Consider the following 19844-nt stretch of genomic DNA (forward strand, 5'->3'; position numbering starts at 1 on the left):
GATGATGAATTGTTTTGCTTATTGTCTGAACAGACTAATTTCTTGGATCATGCTCTTTGGAGATCACCATTAGCATTACCTGTTCACAAAAAGATTGAATCATTTTTCCCAACTCATCAACACCTAAAGACAAAATATTTTGAAAGTTTGAGAAACCATGTGGTTAATCATTGTGCTAGTTTGGAAATTGAAGATCACGTTGCCTCGTTATTGAACAAAGATCAATCATTAGTTTCAGAATTGATTCCTGAGAATTATGATGACTTGATTATTAAGAATTATGGCGAAGCTGTTGACTCAAAGTTATCATTGGGGAACCCATTACAATCAAATATCTTTGCACTTAATACCCAAGAGGATTGTTTTCAATTTGAGAACCTAAAGCCAATTATCAAGTATGGACAGTTCTTGAACAATTTGGCTTTCCAATTTGATGAAAAGGTATTGATCCAATTAGGCATCATTGCTGAGATTGCAATTGATTATGATTTTTTGATTGATGAATCCCAATCCCAATTCAATTTAAATGATTTGTTGAAATTTCAAAAACAAGCTAATGAAAAACTATTGAATTCATTCTCTGATGAGACTTTTAATTCTGTTGTCTCCCAAATCATCTCTCAAAGTTACACCAATTCTTTATTAAAACAGCTAACAAACACAGAATCTCAAATATTGGCCTTTTATCACAATAGACTATTGAAATTCATCTTGTCAGATCTTTTCAATAAACAATCAACAACAAAGATATCTGAATTAGATTTGGACAAATATGTTAAATCAGGTATTCGTGATTTGAAACCAATTTCTGTGCTAACACTAACAACCGTTTTATCAACATTGGGTGCCATATTATCAGACCCTGCTTATGAAAGATTAAGAAACTTGGTTGGTTCCGAATTGATTGGGTTGAGATCATCAGAGATAAACACTACTGGGTTAATGAAGTTGATCATTTTGAACAATTTCATCAATGTCGATGATGTTGATCCTGAATTTGAACCATTCCAAGTACAAAGATTCAATATGATTGTTAATGAAATTAATAAATGGTTAGATTCTGATGTTTCATATGAACCTGAGTTTGTCTTTGTTAGATTACAGTTATTGCAAATGTTGACAAATTTGAACAATTTGAGTTTTGAAAAAAGTGATAGTTTTAATGAATTAACTACCAGAGTCTTACAAGATACTATTGGTATTGTTAGTATTGGTGAAGGTGAAAATATTTTGGAATTGAAATATCAAGCTTTGAAATTATATTTGATTTTGGAAAAACGTGAATTATTGGAGAAAGATGTTAAAGAGGATATTCAAAATGAAATTTTGGAAAGTTTTGTTAATGATAAGACTACTAAAGTTAACCAACCTGTTTATATTTATAGAGGGTTATTGAATAGAATCTTGGGTAAGATCTCTACAAAGCAATTTGGGAATCATTATGAAGAATTGTTCACCAAATTTCAAAATTCAACTAACTTTGAATTGAAAAGACCATTATTGAGTATCATTGAAAAGGTTATTATTGCAAGACAACAAGATCTAGTCATTGAATTTGAATTATCTAAAGAAAATGATGATACACCATTCAAGATTTCACAAAATTTGATTGATAATGTTTTAAGAGTTCCAGATTTTGATGAGGATGATTTGGAAGAAGAAAAGAAATTGGTGAATTATTTATGGAATTGGGTTTTAATCTTGTTAAATTTCAAAGATATTACATTGAAGCTACGTTCTATTTATATCAATCAATTACAATCAGAGAATGAGGAATTAATTTCCAAGTTTTTAAACTTTATTGCATTATTAATCAATTCATTTGGTGATGATAAAGAGTTTTTGAGCAAGATTGAACAAGATCATGAAAGTTTTATTAATTATGAATTTGAAAATCATATTGATGATTTAGTTGTTGAAGTTAGATTATTGTCAATCCATTTATATTATACCATTTTGACATCGATTGGGTCATTATCTTCAAGTTGGTTCAATGACATCAAAGATAGAAATTTCAAAAATAAAACTGAACAATTCACAAGTAAATTCATTGCCCCAAGTTTGATTCAAAATAAATTAAATGACTTTGAAACCAAGAGTCCAAAATTAACAAAAGATCACGAGAATTTGAAAATCAAGATCAATAGAGTGACAAATGAAATCAAATCAACATATTTAATTGATGAACAATATTTGGAACTTGTTTTCAAGATTCCTTCAAATTATCCATTGACAAACATTGAAGTTTTAGGTCCACAAAGAGTTGGTGTTAAAGAGAATCAATGGAAGGCATGGTTATTAGCATCACAACGTATTATTTCATTACAAAATGGTGAAGTTTTTGAAAGTTTAGAATTCTTTTTGAAGAATGTCACGTTCCATTTCAAAGGATTTGAAGAATGTGCAATTTGTTATTCTATTTTACATCAAGATAACTCTTTACCATCCAAGACTTGTCCAACTTGTAAGAACAAGTTCCATGCTGGTTGTTTGTACAAATGGTTCAAATCAAGTGGTGACCATTCCTGTCCATTATGTCGTTCAGCAATTAACTTTAGATAGATTTAATTCAATTTAAACAGTTTATAATACTACACTAGTTATAGTAGCGACTGGCCCTACCGAGCACAAGTGTCGCGAAAGTCGTTTTCGCAGTTGTGCAAAATTTGTGAAAAATTGGAAAAAAAAGCGAATACGAAGGAAATCAACGAAGGAAATCTCAGATTAAATAAATAAAACACAGTTGTTTGATCAAAGATGTCCAATAGATACAGACCAGCCAGTTGGTTGAGAAAAAATGAATTTGCTCCACAAGTTTTCCTTTTCAGAAACATGGAGTCTGGACAAGTTTTATATTCACAATTACCAACATTCACAGTGAGTATTGATTCAACATCATAAATAACGAAAAAAGATATACTAACCTAGTGTTTCAGCAATATCAAATAAAGAGACAATTCAAAAGACCAAACTGGGAGAACAGAAAACCAAGCACACGTCCAGATATCTGGAGAATCATGGCTGTTGCAACTTTCCCAGATTATGAAGCTGCTATTAAAGCTTATGATAGTCTTGTGCAATTAAGAAACATGAGAGATATATCGAAGAAGGATGAAGCTATGAAATATAGACCAAGAAATGAAGATAATCACATTTGGTACAGTGCTCAATATAGACCAATTTATACACAAGAAGCAGTTGCTGATTTAAATACAGTTGTTGAACATATTCAAAAATTAACCACGATTCACTGGGAAGATGAATGGAGAAAAGGTGATTTAAAACATTGGAACGGTGATTTAGTTAAGCATGAACTATTGGATAGAACTGGATTGAAGACACCAGTTGCCCTATTGGATCAATTAAGAATAAAAGGTAGAGAAGCATTCCAAAAATTGAGTATGTTGGAGAATTCACAAAGACAAAAGGAAAAATCTGCAGCTAAGCTAGAATCCAGTGCATCAGCAGAGCAGAAGCAACAACCAGAAGCCAGTGTGTAGATATTAGGGGTACAGCATTGTAAATAGACGTCACGAGATCAGTTCAAAGGTAGTAGCTTAACTTTCCTATGAATTATGGGTCAGTCCACCTAAAGTTGGGCTGAGAAGTGGGCCGACCCCTGCCCGGCTAGTTTAGCGCAGGCTGAAACTTACCGTGTCGCTAGGCAGAGAGCCAGCCCATTGCCAGCCCAGCGCTAGGCAGAGCTCTAGGCAGAGTCACAGCAATTCGCGAATTTGTTCTGGAAATTTTGTTTGTTTTTTCTTTTTCTTTTTTTTTCATATAAAAGAGCGTGAGACTCTTGCGTAAACACAATCGAAAACAAAACAACAGGCAAAGAATCGCTGGTTGTTGATTAATTCTTTAACTGTTGGTTTTGGTTATTGGTGCTGGTCTTATTCATCTGTTACTGTTATAAAAAGAGCTAGATTCAAATTCCTGAGAAGAAACAGAGAGGCTTTACATTTTCGTCTCATCAAGTTTTACACCTCCTATTCATTTTCAATCCATTGGTATTTTCTAAATGAATCACTTATTCCTTGCAAATCACACTCTAATGTCTGCTCCAGATTACAAGTTGGTGGAGAAGCCAAGTCTGATTGAAGGTATCCCTGATAACATCTTAGCACTCATCGCACCAGTTGTTGCATATTGGACATATTCCGGGTTTTTCTATATAATAGATACTTTTGAAATTGCTGAAAAATACAGAATTCATCCACCTGAAGAAGTTGCCTCAAGAAATAAAGCTTCAAGAATTGATGTCTTGAAAGATGTCATCTTACAACATATAATACAAACTATAGTTGGTTTAGTTGTGGCAAATTTTGATCCAATTCAATATACAGGTGATGAAGAGTATCAAATTTGGAAATTATCTCATAAATACCCAATGGTTCCAACATCATTCCTAAGATTTTACCATCTTTATGGATTTTCCATGTTGAAGATATTTATTGCATTTCTTATAATTGATTCATGGCAATATTGGTTACATCGTATAATGCATCTAAATAAGGCATTATACAAGAGATTCCATTCAAGACATCATAGATTATATGTTCCATATGCTTTTGGTGCTCTATATAATGATCCAGTGGAAGGGTTCTTATTGGATACTTTAGGTACTGGTATTGCATCTATTGTTACTCAATTAACCCCAAGAGAAGCTATTGTCTTGTATACATTCTCCACTTTGAAAACAGTTGATGATCATTGTGGTTATGCTTTACCATTTGATCCTTTCCAAAAATTGTTTCCAAATAATTCAATTTATCATGATATTCATCATCAACAATTTGGTATAAAGACCAATTTTTCACAACCTTTTTTCACATTTTGGGATATTTTAAACAATACAAGATATAAAGATTTGGATAATTATAAAGAGAAGCAAAAATCAATTACAATTGCCAAATATAAACAATTTTTACATGATCGTGAAATGGCTAAATTGAAGAAGAAGGCGGAAATTTATAAAAAGGATTAAAATCATATGAAATGGCCCCAAGGATGTACTATTATAAATGTGTCTTTTGAATAATACTTAATTTAATTAATCTTAATAATAATGAATATATGAAATCTTTTATAATTTGATACCTGTGATTAATATGTTTCTTGAACTCTTGTTGAAATCGAATAAGGCATCAATTGATACATTCCCAACACCATGGTTCTGTAAATAACGAACCCTATCATGATGCACCAATGTTTCCACAACTTGACTCAATACCCCTTTTACAAAACACCACTTGATGAAATTCCCAATAAACTCATCTTGATTAAACTCGAGATGATCCAGTTGTTCAAATCCATAAACCTCACCAACTCTAGAAATGAACGATTCCCAATTCTCAAAATCCTTATTCTTCAAACCTGTCAACTCAACATCATCTAACTCCAATTTCAACACCTCTTTATAAAACTCCTTTTTAAAACTTAAAACAATCTCATCATTTGACAAAAACCTTAAATCCTGACCATACCCTAAAACATCAAACCTGACACCATCACCCTTCAACTCATCAGAAACGAATCTCGACACTTTATGGAAACAACAACTCACAACACAACACCCAATGACATCCAGCCCTTTAACCCCCTCGACAACACCATCCATGATCACATTGGGCAAATCTCCACAGGTATCCAATCCCACAATCAACGCCCTGGGAAGTTCTCCATTGCGTGCCTTCTGAGAATTGATAAAGTGTATAGTATCCTCACCGAATCTCAATTCAGTAGTTTGATGGATCTGAGGACTCTGTCTTATGAATCTGTTGAAGGTTTTAACCTTGGAGACATCTTTCTCGATGGAGATGATTTTGAAATGGGATGATAATGATTGACCAAGGTATGATTTCCCTGCACCGACGTCCACGATGAATTCGAAAGGTGTTGATTCGTGTAAAGATAGGATGTAGTTGGAGAATTGGAGGACTTCATATGTTTTCCTTGTGGATAATTGAGGAAATTTTGGTGATATTTGTAGGGGGAATGATGGTGGTGATGATGATGTTTTGTTTAGAAAGTTGATTGAAGTTAATGAAGGGTGTTGGAGATGGATGAAGTCATTGATGATTTGGGATGTATCTTGTGAGGTGTATTCTAGTGAAACTTGTTTATATGATTCAATTGATTGGTATTGTGTCAATAGTGATAATAACTCTTTATCTATATTCATCTTTTTCTTTGTTAGTAGTGGTTACTTCCCTGTTTCGATTATAATCTTCTACAAGGAGGCTTCATGTTTCTAAAAATCTTTTTTATTAATTTTTTTTCTTCTTAATCTTTGTAATTCATAAACAAACACGTTCAAAATTTGTCGTTATAAAAGAACATTTTTTCTCTTTGTTATATCTAATAATGTGTAAAAAATATCTTTCTCTTTGACATGCAAATAAAAGGATGATTGGGTTTTTTTTTATATGTGGATTCTGTTTTTTGAATTGAATATGTAACATTCCATAGTGTAATTTTTATTGTAAAGGTTCTTTTTTTTCTTTTGAGGTCATTAAATTTAGATAGCTTCTTTCAAAGTTTGGTTTAATCTAGCAATCTTTGAAGCAATTGATAAATCAACGGTTCTGTCACCAACTTCAACAATCAAACCTCCAAGGATATCTGGGTTAACATCATTAGTTAATCTTAAAGTTTTACCTGAACCAACAAATTTTGATTTTGAGATTGAGTTTTCAATTTTTTTCAAAATTTTTGAATCTAATTTAGTTGAAGAAGTGACAATTGCTTCAACGATACCATGATGAGCATCAGTCAAAACTTTGAATTGGGTGAAAACTTGTTCTAACAAGTTTAGTCTGTTGTTTTCACCTAAAACTTTCAACAAGTTTGAAACTGAAGCATCAATTGATGGGGTAGATTTAGCTAAAGTATCAACAACAACAGCACGATCTTCAGAAGACAAGGCTGGGTTGGATAAGAATTCACCGATTTTAGAATCTTTGGAGATTTTAGCCTTTAATGAATCTAAAGATTTAGCAGCAGATTCAATTGAGGTGGATTTAGCAGCAGCAGTGTACAAGGCAGTGGCATAGGTACCGTCCAAGCCAAACAATTGGACTGGTGGTTTGACAGAGGCAGCAGCGGTAGCCAAGGTACGTGAGAAGATTCTTGAAGCCATTGTGAGGTCTTTGTTTGAGGTGGTTTGTTTTGGAGTTTGTTGTCGAGTTTTGTTCAGGGGGTTTTTCAGCTTTTTTTCTTCGTTCAAAACTTTTTTGGAACAATTTGATTTGAAGAGTGCGCGTACCGGGTGGTGATGGTGGGTGTAAATGGCTGGAAAGAGGTGATTTTATATAGAGAAAGTCTTAATTTAATGTGATTTATGAGTTAATTGATATAATTTACACCATATCACCAATTTTAATCCAACTCACACCACCAAAACTCACCTTTAAAATTCCACTTCAACACCAATTTCCATAGTATCAAATCCGGGTAAATATCCACGAAATTCATGAAAAATTCAAGTTCGTGAAAAGAAAAATTCGAAGAAAGCGTCAAGCAGAGCTAGAATTCAAACAGCACCACAGCACCATGTTCTTCAGGGGAATAGCCACCAAGATAATACCGAAGAGCAGCTGGACAGCCTCCATAAGGCTGGCCTCCACCGCTGCTCCTGCCACTGAGCAACCAACTGCTGCTGCTGCTGAAGTTGCTGTTGCTGCTAAACCACCTTCAATCCAACAATTAATCATTATCCCTCCAAGAGATGCTGATCTAACAGAATTAGAAAAACAAGATCAAACCATCAAGAGACGTCGTAAATTAGCTAAGGAAATCGTTCAATTGAAAAGATATAAACCAACATCACCGGGTGTTAGATGGTATAGAGCACCAATCTACCCACATTTATGGAAAGGTAATCCATATAGAGCTTTAACTATACCTAAAAAGAAACATGGTGGTAGAAACAACACTGGTCATATTACCGTCAGAGGTAGAGGTGGTGGTCATAAACGTCGTATTAGATTGATTGATTATTCAAGAGAAGAGTCAGGTCCTCAAGAAGTGTTGAGAATTGAATATGATCCTGGTAGAACTGCTCATATTGCCTTGTTGAAGAATTTAGAAACTGATAAAAAATCATACATCATTGCTTCTGATGGGTTAAGAGCTGGTGATATCGTGGAAAGTTTTATGCAAGGTATTCCTGAAAGATTAATGAAAGAAATGGGTGGTAAAATTGATCCAGCTATTTTGGCTGCTAAGACTAATCAAAAGGGTAATTGTTTACCATTAAGAATGATTCCAATTGGTGCTACAATTCATAACATTGGGTTATTAAACAATGCTCCAGGTAAAATGTGTAGAGCTGCTGGTACTTATGGTAGATTGATGCAAAAATTACCAGAAAAGAAAAAAGCTATTGTTAAATTACAAAGTGGTGAACATCGTTATGTTCATCTTGATAGTTGTGCCACTTTAGGAATTGTTTCCAATATTGCTCATCAACATTTAAGTCTTGGTAAAGCTGGTAGATCAAGATGGAGAGATAGAAGACCAAAAGTTCGTGGTGTTGCCATGAATACTTGTGATCATCCTCATGGTGGTGGTAGAGGTAAATCTAAAGGTAATAGAAACTCTGTTTCTCCTTGGGGTCAATTGGCTAAAGGTTATAAAACAAGAAGAGGTAAAAACCAAAACAGAATGAAGGTTAAAGATAGACCAAGAGGTAAAGAAGGTAGAAAGATAAGACAATGATTGTATGAGGAACAACCGGGTGTATATAATTATTTGCATGTACATAATATTATTCACAAACATTGTAATTCTGGTTCTTTAATTTGATAAGGTTTGACAACTCGATAATAATCATCAGTGATATAAACAGGTTCTAATCTAACAAGATATTCAGTTTGATCAGCATCAAACATTTCAACTTCATCAATTTCCAAAACTGCAAACGAACAAACATATGGATACATGTTGATTAGATTCCCAAACTGATTGGCAAATTTCCTGCGGCTTAACCATCTCAATTTAACTTGTCTTATGAATATTAAGCAATTTGTAGTGTTTTCAGTGATTCTACAATGATTTTCACGCTCATAATTGGAAATACAACTAGGTGTTATAGCACCAAATACGAAATTATTTGAATCTGATAAGGAAACAAGTAATGAACCATCTGATTGGAGTTTAAGAAACTATGGATTGGGTTAGTAAAGCTAATTTGAAGTAAATTTCCATCATACTTTTAACAGTTTCACTATTCTTTGTCTTCCTCCAAACTCAAAGCTATCAAGGCCAGGACCATAGCACGACACCACTTCTCGTGTCAGCCATTTGTGTAAATAATCCTTTTCAATCAGCTTTCGGTCCCTAAAGACCATTGTTGTTGGTTTATTAAGAATCCCAAGTGATCTCAAAATAACAGCTCAAAAATAAACGTTTCCGCGAACAAGTTTTACATTTTTTTGATATTCAAAATTCATCATCTGCTCATTTGCCAATTGCTTCAGCTCTTGAATCTGAAGATGAATTAAAAGGAATATCAAGATGCTAGTGCTACTCCTTTAACTTCTGAGAATGTTACTCCAGGAATATTAGCCTCTTTGGATGCAAAGTGGAATGAACGCCTTCAAGGTTAGAGAGAACATTGCAGATTTACAAGAGAATATAGCTAAAACTACTCTCAAAGATGTCCAATTGCCGAAGTTTGTTCAACAGCTAGATGAAATCAACAAGTTTTATCCATTTATTATGTCCTCTGGTCTTGTTATAAAGTCATCTACCTCAGTGTTGTATCTAAGTTTAAGCCTGATGATGCTGAATCTTGATTATTTTGTTTCCTCCACATTTGTTCAATCATAAACTGTTCAATATCAGCTGATAGCTATCCACGTTCATTAGAATCGTTATTCTCTTGCTATGGTCCTGGCCTTGGTGGCTTTGGTGATTTATTGTATTACACATACTCAGTTGATGCTACTGTTTTCAAATTCATTGATGAAATCATGGAACGTGCTGATATCGTTTGTGGGATCTCAACATTTGCTATTCAAAGTTATCAATCTTTTATTTGATTCTATTCCTGACTTCAACTTAGCTGAAATACAAGATTTGTCCAGTGTTGTGACGAGCTTCATCATATTAGTTCAAAACATTTTGGTTTGGAAAAAGTCAAATCTACAGACACTTTGTTGCAACATTACTCTTGCATAAATTCAATCATTCAATCAATGTCAATGTCAATACACCTACTGTCTTCTTTTCTTACACTAGCGTATGATCCAACTACGGCACAAATCTCAGGGTCTCAGACCTTTCTTTCTTTTTGCTTCACCACTTGTTGCTGTTCTCAATGCCCTTTTTTGGCCTTTTGATTTTTCATCACTTTTCAAGGTTGAAAGTTTTTTACCCTTTTTTAGATTCAGATCTTTTATGGACTCATTAACCTTTGAATTCAGGACCTTCAGAGGCTCCCTATAGTTGCTTTGATCCATCTTGAGCTCCAAACCAGAAACAGGCTGGGTTGTCTTGGTCCCTTTCTCAGAATCTTTTTTCATATATTTCTTTATTTCCATGTAAATCATCATTGAAACAATAATCCTTGAATTGAGATGATGCTTTTCATTATCATCCACCTGATAGAAAAACTCAACATCGTTAACTTGATAAGATTGAACATTCTTCAAAGTAAACAGACCATCTTCAGTATGCTTGAAATCATTTGAGTCGAAAAAAACCAACAAAGACCCATAAAGATCATTGATAATACCACAGTTTAACTCATTTGAGCAGGCCTTGTAGGAAAATACCTGCAACAAAATACCCTTGATCTTTTCCAAATCATCTGGTGAACCCATTTTTGAGACCTTTGGAGCTTTTCTATGTTCAATAAATAAAACCTTTTTGTCTCTCCCGTCTTCACTAGCAGAACCAGAATTCATGGTAACAACCTTGTCAATATGTGAACTACTAACTCCTAAACTTTCTAGTTCTTTTTTCAAGGAATCACCTGGCAAAGTGTTTCCAAATCCTAAACCACTGTCTTCGTGGTGTGTTAATGTCATGCTGAAAACAAATGAAAGAAATTCCACCACCGGACTTATTACTCGATTAGAGAATTGACTTGCAAGACCATTCTCTGAAGCAGCAGCTAGCCGGTATCCATGATGACCAAAGCAGTGAACTAAACTCGATTGCAATAAATACTTCAATTCTGACTTGTACGAGTACATATCCAATTTCCTAACCCTATCAAAAATTTCATCCTCCATTTGTTTAATGTTTTTCAACAAGTAGCCTTCATAATTGACTTTGGAAAGATTCTCAATGCCTATATCTGTAAATCTCCTTTTAAGCTGACTAGATGAACCATTCAGAACCATCTGATTGCTTCCATTTAGTGAAACGTTGGTTGAACTTGCAATGGAAAAAGGCAGCTTCCATAATTTGACGAATGTAGTAAAACTGAAGGGACCGTACTCAATACGTTCAACATCCTTAGCATTCACAGAGAAACACCTAATATCAATGTTCAAAACTTCTCGTAAGATAAAGGTATAAATTTGAGAAATCCACAGGTTTGTTAATTGGGGTTCAACAGAGCTTGGAGAGTTAACATGGTGAAAGTTTCTTAAGAGATTTGAATGATTGATTTCAACCAAGTCTTTCTCCACCTCCTTTTCAATATTTTCAAATAGCTGGTCACGATTAGCATCTATAGTCTCTTCTAACTCTTTTTCAAGCTGACCGTTGTTATCTATACCCAGAGAACTGGTGTCATTGGCTGTTGGTTCTGCAGACATAGTGATGTTGGAAAATGATTAAATATTTGCTTTGCGAATGATGTGGACTTGATGGGAAGTTTGGAAGCTTGAAAGTTTGGGATTTTTGAGTTACTTGGGCTTTTAGCACCTCCGGTCAACTTCCATGCTGCAAATTTATGATACTTTTCACAAGAGAATATTTTTCCTTTTGTAAATGTAAACAATGCTGCATGGAAGGTCAAATCGGTAAAATAATGGTAGGCCCACACTCACCTGCTCTGGAAACCTGTAAATAATATGTCTAAAATTGTTGTGTATTCGTGGGCTAAGTTTCAACTTTTTATACTATTGGAAACGATTAATATCAAAATATAGTTGATCTCAAAATAATTGGTGTGCAGTGCAGTCTAGTTGTTTGTTTCTTCCACAATATTCAATTTAGCTGCAGTATTACGCATGCTCGCGAACTAAAAGAACAATAGGCTCTACAATTAACAATTATATAGCAATTTTAAAGTACTATGAAAAGATTATCTAGTGACTTCAGAGAGCTTATATTCATTAAATCAATTGTTCAATTAACTTCCTCAAACTTGTGGAAACCTAATTCATAGGTGTAGCCCAAAACTAATTTAGTAAATTCAGCAATATGATGGAAACTTAATCTATCCAAGGTATCAGTTGTTGAATGAATATAAGGATTAGTGTACTTGAAATCACTTTCAATGACAAAACTTGAAGGATATCCGTTTTGTAAAGCACTAGCATGATCACTACATGCATACCCACATTTTGTTTCAATATAAGGAATTGATAAATAGGAATCAATAATCAACTTGACAAATTCAGTGAATGGGGCAGAAACATAATCTGTGATAACACCAACGTGTTCTTTTTCACCATTATCCAATGTTTTTTGAACGTATCCAGTCATATCTTGTTGTAAAACTGAAACAACTTTATTACCTTTAGATTTATAATCAGTAAAGATATCTAAAGAACCTAATAGACCACCTTCCTCTGCAGAGTAAAAATGGAACTCAATTGTATTATCAGGTTCAAAGCCAGTTTCAACAAGGATTCTTAAAGCTTCTAAGTTGGTTGTAACACCACTACCATCATCATCTGCACCTGGTGCCTTCATTATATTTGGAAATAATAGATTTGTAGAATCTTGATGAGATCCAACAACAACTCTAGTTTCTGGTGATTTTTTACCAGGAATCCTAACAATAATTGAAAATTGTAACCATTCATGTGAAAACTTCTCAACGGTTATATTATTTTTGGAATTAGCAACAATTTCATTCAATTTGGCAAATAACCAGGATGCACTTTTCAAACCATTTTCAGATTTATAATATCTTGAGTAGAAAGATGAAAAATTAGCTAAATTATCATGTAAATTTTCCAATTGAATATCTGTAATCAAATTCGAAACTTCTTTTGGGTATGAAACATTTGTTGGATAGTTATAAACAGGAACTGGAGTTTTCTCTTTCTTGGTTGACCAAAACCATGACTGATGATTCGTTATATCGATGAATTTAACACCACTTCTTTTCAATTTCAATTTATCCAATTCAGAGATTCTTATAGGTTCCGAATCTTCAGATGTTACAATTAACCGTTGTTCATCCATGAAACCAGTTGATGGCAATAGGTTTTTCAATTGGTCAAGCCCCCATAATGGGAACGCGAGCGATAATGGCAGCACAAATAGTAGGACTTGGTATAGTTTCATACTTTGTTGTTGTTCTTGATGTTGTTGAAAGAGAGTTTTTAAGGTGGCACCTTTTAATAAAAAAGCAAGAACTGATAATGGTCTCGAGGCTAGACTGCCATATCGGGAAACTAAAAAGGTACAACTTCGAATAAACGCATTATTTTTATAACTATGAAAAAATCATGAAAGATGGAGACAAAAACTAGAAAATGACATCGTCTTCTTGTTCTTGTGTCAAGCTGCTTGGTTCAGCTCCATCCTCTTGAGCTGCAGCCAATTTCTCAACTTCTTCAGCCTCATGTGTAGGGTCAGCTTGTGTTTCAGCATCTGGTGCTTCATTAGCTAGTGCTTCTTCTTGATCCTTGGCTAGTTGCTCTCTTTTAGCTTTCAGTTCAGCATCTGCTCTAGCAGTGGCTTGTTGTTTCTTTTCTTGAACTTTCTTCAATCTATAAAATTCCTCTCTATCCAATTCATCCAATTCACTATTGATATAAGCAATTGTATTTTCAGTTCTTGGAATAATAACATGCTCAATGGCATTGACTCTTCTGTTTGTAACTTTGATAACTTCATCCAAGATTATAAAAGCAGTTTGTAAAGATGCCAATTCCACAAGAGTCTCAACAGCTTTGGAATAAACATTTTTAGCCTTTTGAACTTGTTGACCACCTCTACCTAACCCAGTCAACTTGAAATCGTTGATACCTTCTTCAATATAACTTTCAAACTGTGGTAAATAAACACCACTAACATTTTCTTGCTTAGCTCTAACTTTAAATCTAGCATTCTTGACAGATTCTTGAACTTGATAACCAATGTTATCACCAGTGGCATAAGTAACTTCAGCTAATGAAAATGCAGCAGTTTGCATAACTCTACCCATTTTTCTTTTAGCCTTTGAGTATTTGTTAGTAATCATCATTCATTTCAGTATTATCAAAGTACTCACATCATCAATACGTTTCGTTATATCTCTAAATCTTTTGGTCAAGGCCTCAGATTTTCTCTTCAACAAACTGTGACCTTGCTGAGCACCTTTCAGTTTACCTTTCATAAGACCCAAGGTCATACGAGTAGGGAAAACTGCTTCTCTTTTGCGAAAAGTTAGTCATTTGTTCATTATGCAACCAAAAAGTTTTTATCTCCCTGAATTACGTCCCATTTGCAAATATACTCGACAATTGGATGGATTCATCTCCAGAAAAAAGGCGAGATACAAAACTTTGTCCTCCCTCCATGTTCAACATACCTATTATTCGACATATCGGTGTATCTGTTCCAGCTCTTGAGCAAATGGTTGTGGACTTACTATGGCCCACTTTCTTTTATCAATTCAGCATTTTCTGAAATTGACATCCTCGAAAAGAGAAATTCGCGAACAGCTTCAAAATCAAAATAAAAACTTTTAGAAACATCAAAGTTTCAAGTAGATTCAGAAAACTGTGGTTATTATGAGTGATTCTGTCCTTAAAAGGGTGAATTTGGGGCTTGAGTTGATACAGGATGCTGACTTACCATATGAACATCAAATCCTCGAGGATCCTGATAACCTCACCAACTGGTTAAGATACTTTTGGCATAAAGATTCCACAACAGAGAAACTATTCATTTTGCAAAGGGCCTGTGATCATTTGAAAAGATCTTATAAACTATGGATCATGTATTTGGACATGAGAATAGAGTTGGTGCAGGATTTGAACCCAATTGAACACAAGCAGGAGTTCCTTGATGTCAATAATGAATTTGAGAAATCACTATATCTATTGAACAAGATGCCAATGCTTTGGGTTAAATATTTACAATTCTTATTATTACAAGAAGATGTTACTTTCATAAGGAGGAAATTCACAGAAGCTTTGAGGATGTTACCAGTGACCCAACATCAAAAGATTTGGCCATTATATTTGGAATTTGCAGATAGCGTTGGTGGATTAACAGGTTCAAAGATTTATTTAAAATACTTAATCTTCAATCCAGATGACATTGAATTAGTGTTGAATAGACTAATACAGTTTAAAGATATCAAGAATAGCATAACGGTTTTCGAAAAAGTATTGAATGATGAAAATTTTGTTTCAAAAGAAGGTAAATCTCCATTAGAGCTCTGGCTTGAGTATGCAGATATATTAATGTCAACAAAGAAAGCTGATCAAAACCATGACACTATTGTGGAGAACTTTGTTAGAAATGGTATTGAGAGATTCCCTGATCAACAAGGGAAATTATATGTTAAACTAGCCACATATTTCAGTAAAAGAGGCGCATATGAAAAAGCAAGAGCCTTGTTAGAAGAAGGGCTCGAGTTAGTGCTCACGGTTAAAGATTTCACGGTTATTTATGATAGTTATGCTGAGTTTGAAGAAAGCTCAATAAATAAGTTGGTGGAGCTGATTTCTTCAAAAGAGGAAGCTGGAGAGGATATAGATGAGTTAAACTTGGAACTAGATCTTCAATTGGCAAGGTTTGAAAAATTAATGGATAAAAGACCTTTCTTATTAAGCGATGTTAAACTGCGTCAAAATCCAAATAATGTTGAAGAATGGTTACATCGTATTTCTTTATTTAACCCAGAAAATTTATCAGATATTTTACAAACTTATGTTAAAGCAATCACCACAATTGAACCATTCAAGGCTACTGAGGGGCTTTCCACAATTTGGATAAATTATTCAAAAGTTTATGAAGAAAATAATGATTTAAGTACAGCCAGAACAATTTTGGATAAAGCTGTTAAAGTTCCATTCAATTCTCCAGATGAATTGGTTAATATTTGGTTAGAATGGTCAGAATTGGAATTAAGACAAGATGATATTGAAAAAGCTATAAAAGTTTTGGAAGTTGCGACAAAATCACCCAAGATTTCCAAAATTGATTATTGGGATTCATCAATTGCTGTTCAAGGTAGAATACATAAAAGTATAAAGTTATGGTCATTTTATTTAGATCTTGTTGAAAGTTCTGGTGATATTGAAGAGACATGTTCTATTTATGATCGAGTTTTTGAATTGAAAATTGCTACACCACTAACTGTCATAAATTATGCAAACTTCTTGGAAGAAAATAATAGATTTGAAGAAGCTTTTAAAATTTATGAACGCGGTGTTAACATTTTTAAATTCCCAGTGGTTTTCGAAATTTGGAATATTTATTTAACAAAAGCATTGAAAAGAAATTTAAACATTGAAAGATTAAGAGATTTATTTGAACACGCATTATCTGAATGTCCTTCAGATTTGTCAAAACCCATTTATTTGTTATATTCTAAATTGGAAGAAGATAATGGATTAATTCAAAGAAGTTTGAAACTGTTAAATAAGGCTGTTGATTCAGTGAAATTAGATGATAAACCAGAAGTCTTAAACGTTTTGATTGCAAAGACTATTGAACATAGTGGATTAACAAGCACAAGACCAATTTTAACAAGAGCTATTGATGAATTACCTTTGAAATATGCAATTGCTTTTGTAATAAGATTTGCAGATATCGAAATCAAATTAAATGAATTTGAAAGAGCTCGTGAATTATTGAAATATGGTGCATTGCAACAATCACCAATTAAAAACACCAAATTATGGGAATTTTGGAGTGATTTTGAAGTTGCTCATGGTAATAAAGAGACCTATAAGGCCATGTTGAGAATCAAAAGACAAGCTACTGAGGAGTTCAACACTGATATTTTAAATTCAAGTGAACCAGTGGGGTTTGTAAAATCTAGTGAAGGTCCTAAAGTTTCTTCAATTAATGCTAGTGCACCTACAGCTCAAGCTAATGAAATTAATCCAGATGCAATTGATCTTGATATTTAATTTGTGTGTATTAATTAAAAAGAAAGTCATAAGGGAGGGGGGCCATTAATCATGATGTTTATTATTATCCACCCAATCTTGTGTAGACATTTGTGATAATCTACTTAATGCTCTAGCAAATGCGAATTTTTCTTCGTCTAATGCAAATAATTGTGCCTTTTTAGCAATTTTTTTACTAAAACCATGAGTTTGAACTAGTTCATCATTTGCAAAACTATCATCAATTTCTTTATCATCTTGATTTGAAGCTTTTAACTCATAAGCACCTTGTTTTATATCTTCAGGCTCCACAAATAAATCTTCAAATGGTGCAGCTACTGTTACACATAATCTTCCATGATTATCATAAACAGCATCAAGGAATGTAATGAATCTTCTAACTTGATCTCTAACATTGATGGATAGATATGGGATATCTGTGATGATAAATGCATTGAAATGTGTAGCTAATGAAAGATAATCACCAGCAGCTAAGGGGCTTCCACATAATTCTTCAAATGTGAATTGTGCAACATAAGGAGGTGAACCTTTTGGAACTTTCAAGATTCTTCCCCAGATTGTTAACTCGATATCATATTCAGGTCCGTGACCTTGGGCAAAGAAATTATACCAAGATTCAACATGTTGTTTAGCAGCAGCTTGTGAATGTTTTGAAGTGTATGAAATACCAGGTTTAGGATAATAATAAACAGAAGATATTGGTTTGGGAACTTTTCTATAATCAGTTGGAGAGTTCAAATAAATCACTTCAGTACGACGTTTCAATAATTGAATACATGGTATGAATGATTCTCTTTGAATACCATTAATGTATAAATCATCAGGTGCTCTATTCGAAGTTGCAAATAAAACTAACCCATGATCTGGTCTAAGAGCTCTTGTTAACAAACGACGTAACAACATCGCATCAGCAACATCTGTGACTTGAAATTCATCAAAGCATAAAACAGTAGCTTCTTGTGCAATTTCTGCAGTAATTATTGGGATTGTATCTAAATCTGGAGAACCATGTTCCACAATGAGTTGATGAGATCGCTTATGAAGGTTTTGCATAAATTGATGGAAATGCAAACGTTTCTTTGGTAAATGCTTTGGGATTGTAGAATAGAATAGATCCATCAACATTGTCTTACCACAACCAACATCACCATATAGATATATCCCCTTTGGAATTGTGTCATAGTCAGTTTGAGTGAATTCCACTTTTTTATGGAAAAGATTTGAAAACATTTTGGTTATACCAGTTTTGGGCTTTAAATTGGAAGCATTTGGGATCTCTACTATCTGTGGACTATAACGAGTCAATTGAGCATGAAGGTCACCCAAAGACTTTATTATACCTCTTTGATATTGATCATCTCTCAATTTACCTATAGATACCAACCGATCATACTCTTGTAGTGGAGTTTTAGCCTCTGAGTTCAGTAGCTTTACACTACTATGTAATAGTCTTCTGCAAGTGGAAGGGCCATACAACTTGAGCATCTTTGTGACGAACTCATATAAAACTAGTTGTGTACATAAATTTCATAAAACTGCTCTCGAATTTTCAATTGTTTTTAAATTCGAAAAGTGGATGAAAATCTGTCAGGTATTACATAACCAGAATAACCAATTATGCACAATTCATCAATACTCAACATTTCACATCAACTATAAGAAGAATCAAGAATCCACTAATTGTAACATTATATGTATATTAATAGAACATCGGAATTACCTTATATACACACAGTAGAGGATATTCTGTCAGGTTAAAACCACGAATAAAATAAAACAAGTGATCATTAAATCAACATCAACTAGAAACAATGGCTGTCACAAGAAACTCCAATAGAAGAAACACCTCTTCAACCTCTTCAACAACTAGAGTAACCAAAACCAGAAAACCAGCCAGAAAAACCAAGGCTAATCCTCGTGTTACAGCAATTGAAAACAATATTTCTGCATCACATGCTGCATCAACATCTGAAAACACACCAAACTCAACCACTTCAGAAGAAAATTTTTCAACAAATGGTGTTCAACAAGCTGCATTATCTGCACAAAATGAAAATTTTTCTAGTTCAACTGAAACGGACCATGAGACAAATGGGTCAAATCAAAATCGCACTTTTTCCCACCACCTGGATTACCTCAACCAAATTCAGCACCATTGTTTCCTCCAGGTTTATCAGCACCTTCATCACTTCCACCGGGTTTATCTAATAATACACAACATGGAACCAATAGCACAACTTCAAACACTAATGCTGCTACTAATGTCCTCAATTCAATGGATCCACAAACACTTGCTCAACTATTACAGTTACTTCAAACTGTTCAACAACCTCTGCAACAACAAAATCATGTATCTGATCAAGTGCAATTTAATGATATAATGATGAATTTTGAACAAACAACCATCAATAACATGAAAATAATGTTCAATTTACCAGCATTTGAAGAATTTAAATTAAAAGATGATAAAGTGAATGATTCACCCATCAACATCATTACAACATTGAAAGATAAATGTTTCAAACAAATTCCAAATGGGTTTTCTCAAGCGTGGTACTATTGTCTTGTGAATAAATT

The 19844-nt window shown here is 33.8% G+C and overlaps 13 protein-coding genes across 13 annotated transcripts; 7 read left to right on the forward strand and 6 right to left on the reverse strand.

Moving 5' to 3' along the window:
* Positions 1-873: 873 nt before the first annotated feature.
* RKR1 (ubiquitin-protein ligase RKR1) lies at positions 874-2562 on the forward strand (the record flags this gene model as incomplete). The annotated part of the gene is made up of 1 exon (XM_019182147.1): positions 874-2562. A coding segment is annotated over one exon (1689 nt), but the record flags the coding sequence as incomplete, so codon positions are not given.
* A 195-nt stretch (positions 2563-2757) lies between these two features.
* On the forward strand, positions 2758-3500 carry MHR1 (mitochondrial 54S ribosomal protein mL67; the record flags this gene model as incomplete). Its single annotated transcript, XM_019182086.1, has 2 exons — positions 2758-2877; positions 2937-3500. 2 exons carry the CDS (start codon positions 2758-2760, stop codon positions 3498-3500), a joined length of 684 nt encoding a protein of 227 aa, XP_019037397.1.
* A 521-nt stretch (positions 3501-4021) lies between these two features.
* SUR2 (sphingosine hydroxylase) lies at positions 4022-4987 on the forward strand (the record flags this gene model as incomplete). The annotated part of the gene is made up of 1 exon (XM_019182185.1): positions 4022-4987. The coding sequence occupies one exon, from the start codon at positions 4022-4024 to the stop codon at positions 4985-4987; it is 966 nt and encodes a 321-aa protein (XP_019037398.1).
* A 99-nt stretch (positions 4988-5086) lies between these two features.
* Positions 5087-6184, reverse strand: WICANDRAFT_80346 (uncharacterized protein; the record flags this gene model as incomplete). The annotated part of the gene is made up of 1 exon (XM_019185049.1): positions 5087-6184. The coding sequence occupies one exon, from the start codon at positions 6182-6184 to the stop codon at positions 5087-5089; it is 1098 nt and encodes a 365-aa protein (XP_019037399.1).
* A 336-nt stretch (positions 6185-6520) lies between these two features.
* Positions 6521-7141, reverse strand: ATP5 (F1F0 ATP synthase subunit 5; the record flags this gene model as incomplete). The annotated part of the gene is made up of 1 exon (XM_019182217.1): positions 6521-7141. One exon carries the CDS (start codon positions 7139-7141, stop codon positions 6521-6523), a length of 621 nt encoding a protein of 206 aa, XP_019037400.1.
* Positions 7142-7554: 413 nt separating this feature from the next.
* On the forward strand, positions 7555-8721 carry RML2 (mitochondrial 54S ribosomal protein uL2m; the record flags this gene model as incomplete). The annotated part of the gene is made up of 1 exon (XM_019185868.1): positions 7555-8721. One exon carries the CDS (start codon positions 7555-7557, stop codon positions 8719-8721), a length of 1167 nt encoding a protein of 388 aa, XP_019037401.1.
* Positions 8722-9591: 870 nt separating this feature from the next.
* Positions 9592-9834, forward strand: WICANDRAFT_85287 (uncharacterized protein; the record flags this gene model as incomplete). The annotated part of the gene is made up of 1 exon (XM_019185869.1): positions 9592-9834. One exon carries the CDS (start codon positions 9592-9594, stop codon positions 9832-9834), a length of 243 nt encoding a protein of 80 aa, XP_019037402.1.
* Positions 9835-10271: 437 nt separating this feature from the next.
* On the reverse strand, positions 10272-11774 carry WICANDRAFT_80349 (uncharacterized protein; the record flags this gene model as incomplete). Its single annotated transcript, XM_019185050.1, has 1 exon — positions 10272-11774. The coding sequence occupies one exon, from the start codon at positions 11772-11774 to the stop codon at positions 10272-10274; it is 1503 nt and encodes a 500-aa protein (XP_019037403.1).
* A 535-nt stretch (positions 11775-12309) lies between these two features.
* Positions 12310-13377, reverse strand: WICANDRAFT_33857 (putative aminopeptidase; the record flags this gene model as incomplete). The annotated part of the gene is made up of 1 exon (XM_019182119.1): positions 12310-13377. One exon carries the CDS (start codon positions 13375-13377, stop codon positions 12310-12312), a length of 1068 nt encoding a protein of 355 aa, XP_019037404.1.
* Positions 13378-13663: 286 nt separating this feature from the next.
* On the reverse strand, positions 13664-14724 carry VMA8 (H(+)-transporting V1 sector ATPase subunit D; the record flags this gene model as incomplete). Its single annotated transcript, XM_019185051.1, has 3 exons — positions 13664-14356; positions 14411-14552; positions 14711-14724. 3 exons carry the CDS (start codon positions 14722-14724, stop codon positions 13664-13666), a joined length of 849 nt encoding a protein of 282 aa, XP_019037405.1.
* A 188-nt stretch (positions 14725-14912) lies between these two features.
* On the forward strand, positions 14913-17267 carry SYF1 (mRNA splicing protein SYF1; the record flags this gene model as incomplete). The annotated part of the gene is made up of 1 exon (XM_019182177.1): positions 14913-17267. The coding sequence occupies one exon, from the start codon at positions 14913-14915 to the stop codon at positions 17265-17267; it is 2355 nt and encodes a 784-aa protein (XP_019037406.1).
* Positions 17268-17312: 45 nt separating this feature from the next.
* Positions 17313-18752, reverse strand: AFG1 (Afg1p; the record flags this gene model as incomplete). Its single annotated transcript, XM_019185870.1, has 2 exons — positions 17313-18680; positions 18702-18752. The coding sequence occupies 2 exons, from the start codon at positions 18750-18752 to the stop codon at positions 17313-17315; spliced, it is 1419 nt and encodes a 472-aa protein (XP_019037407.1).
* Positions 18753-19078: 326 nt separating this feature from the next.
* On the forward strand, positions 19079-19837 carry WICANDRAFT_64341 (uncharacterized protein; the record flags this gene model as incomplete). Its single annotated transcript, XM_019183713.1, has 3 exons — positions 19079-19331; positions 19355-19737; positions 19778-19837. 3 exons carry the CDS (start codon positions 19079-19081, stop codon positions 19835-19837), a joined length of 696 nt encoding a protein of 231 aa, XP_019037408.1.
* Positions 19838-19844: the final 7 nt, after the last annotated feature.

Source organism: Wickerhamomyces anomalus (assembly GCF_001661255.1).
Source record: "Wickerhamomyces anomalus NRRL Y-366-8 unplaced genomic scaffold WICANscaffold_5, whole genome shotgun sequence".
Lineage (NCBI taxonomy): Eukaryota > Fungi > Ascomycota > Saccharomycetes > Phaffomycetales > Wickerhamomycetaceae > Hansenula > Hansenula anomala.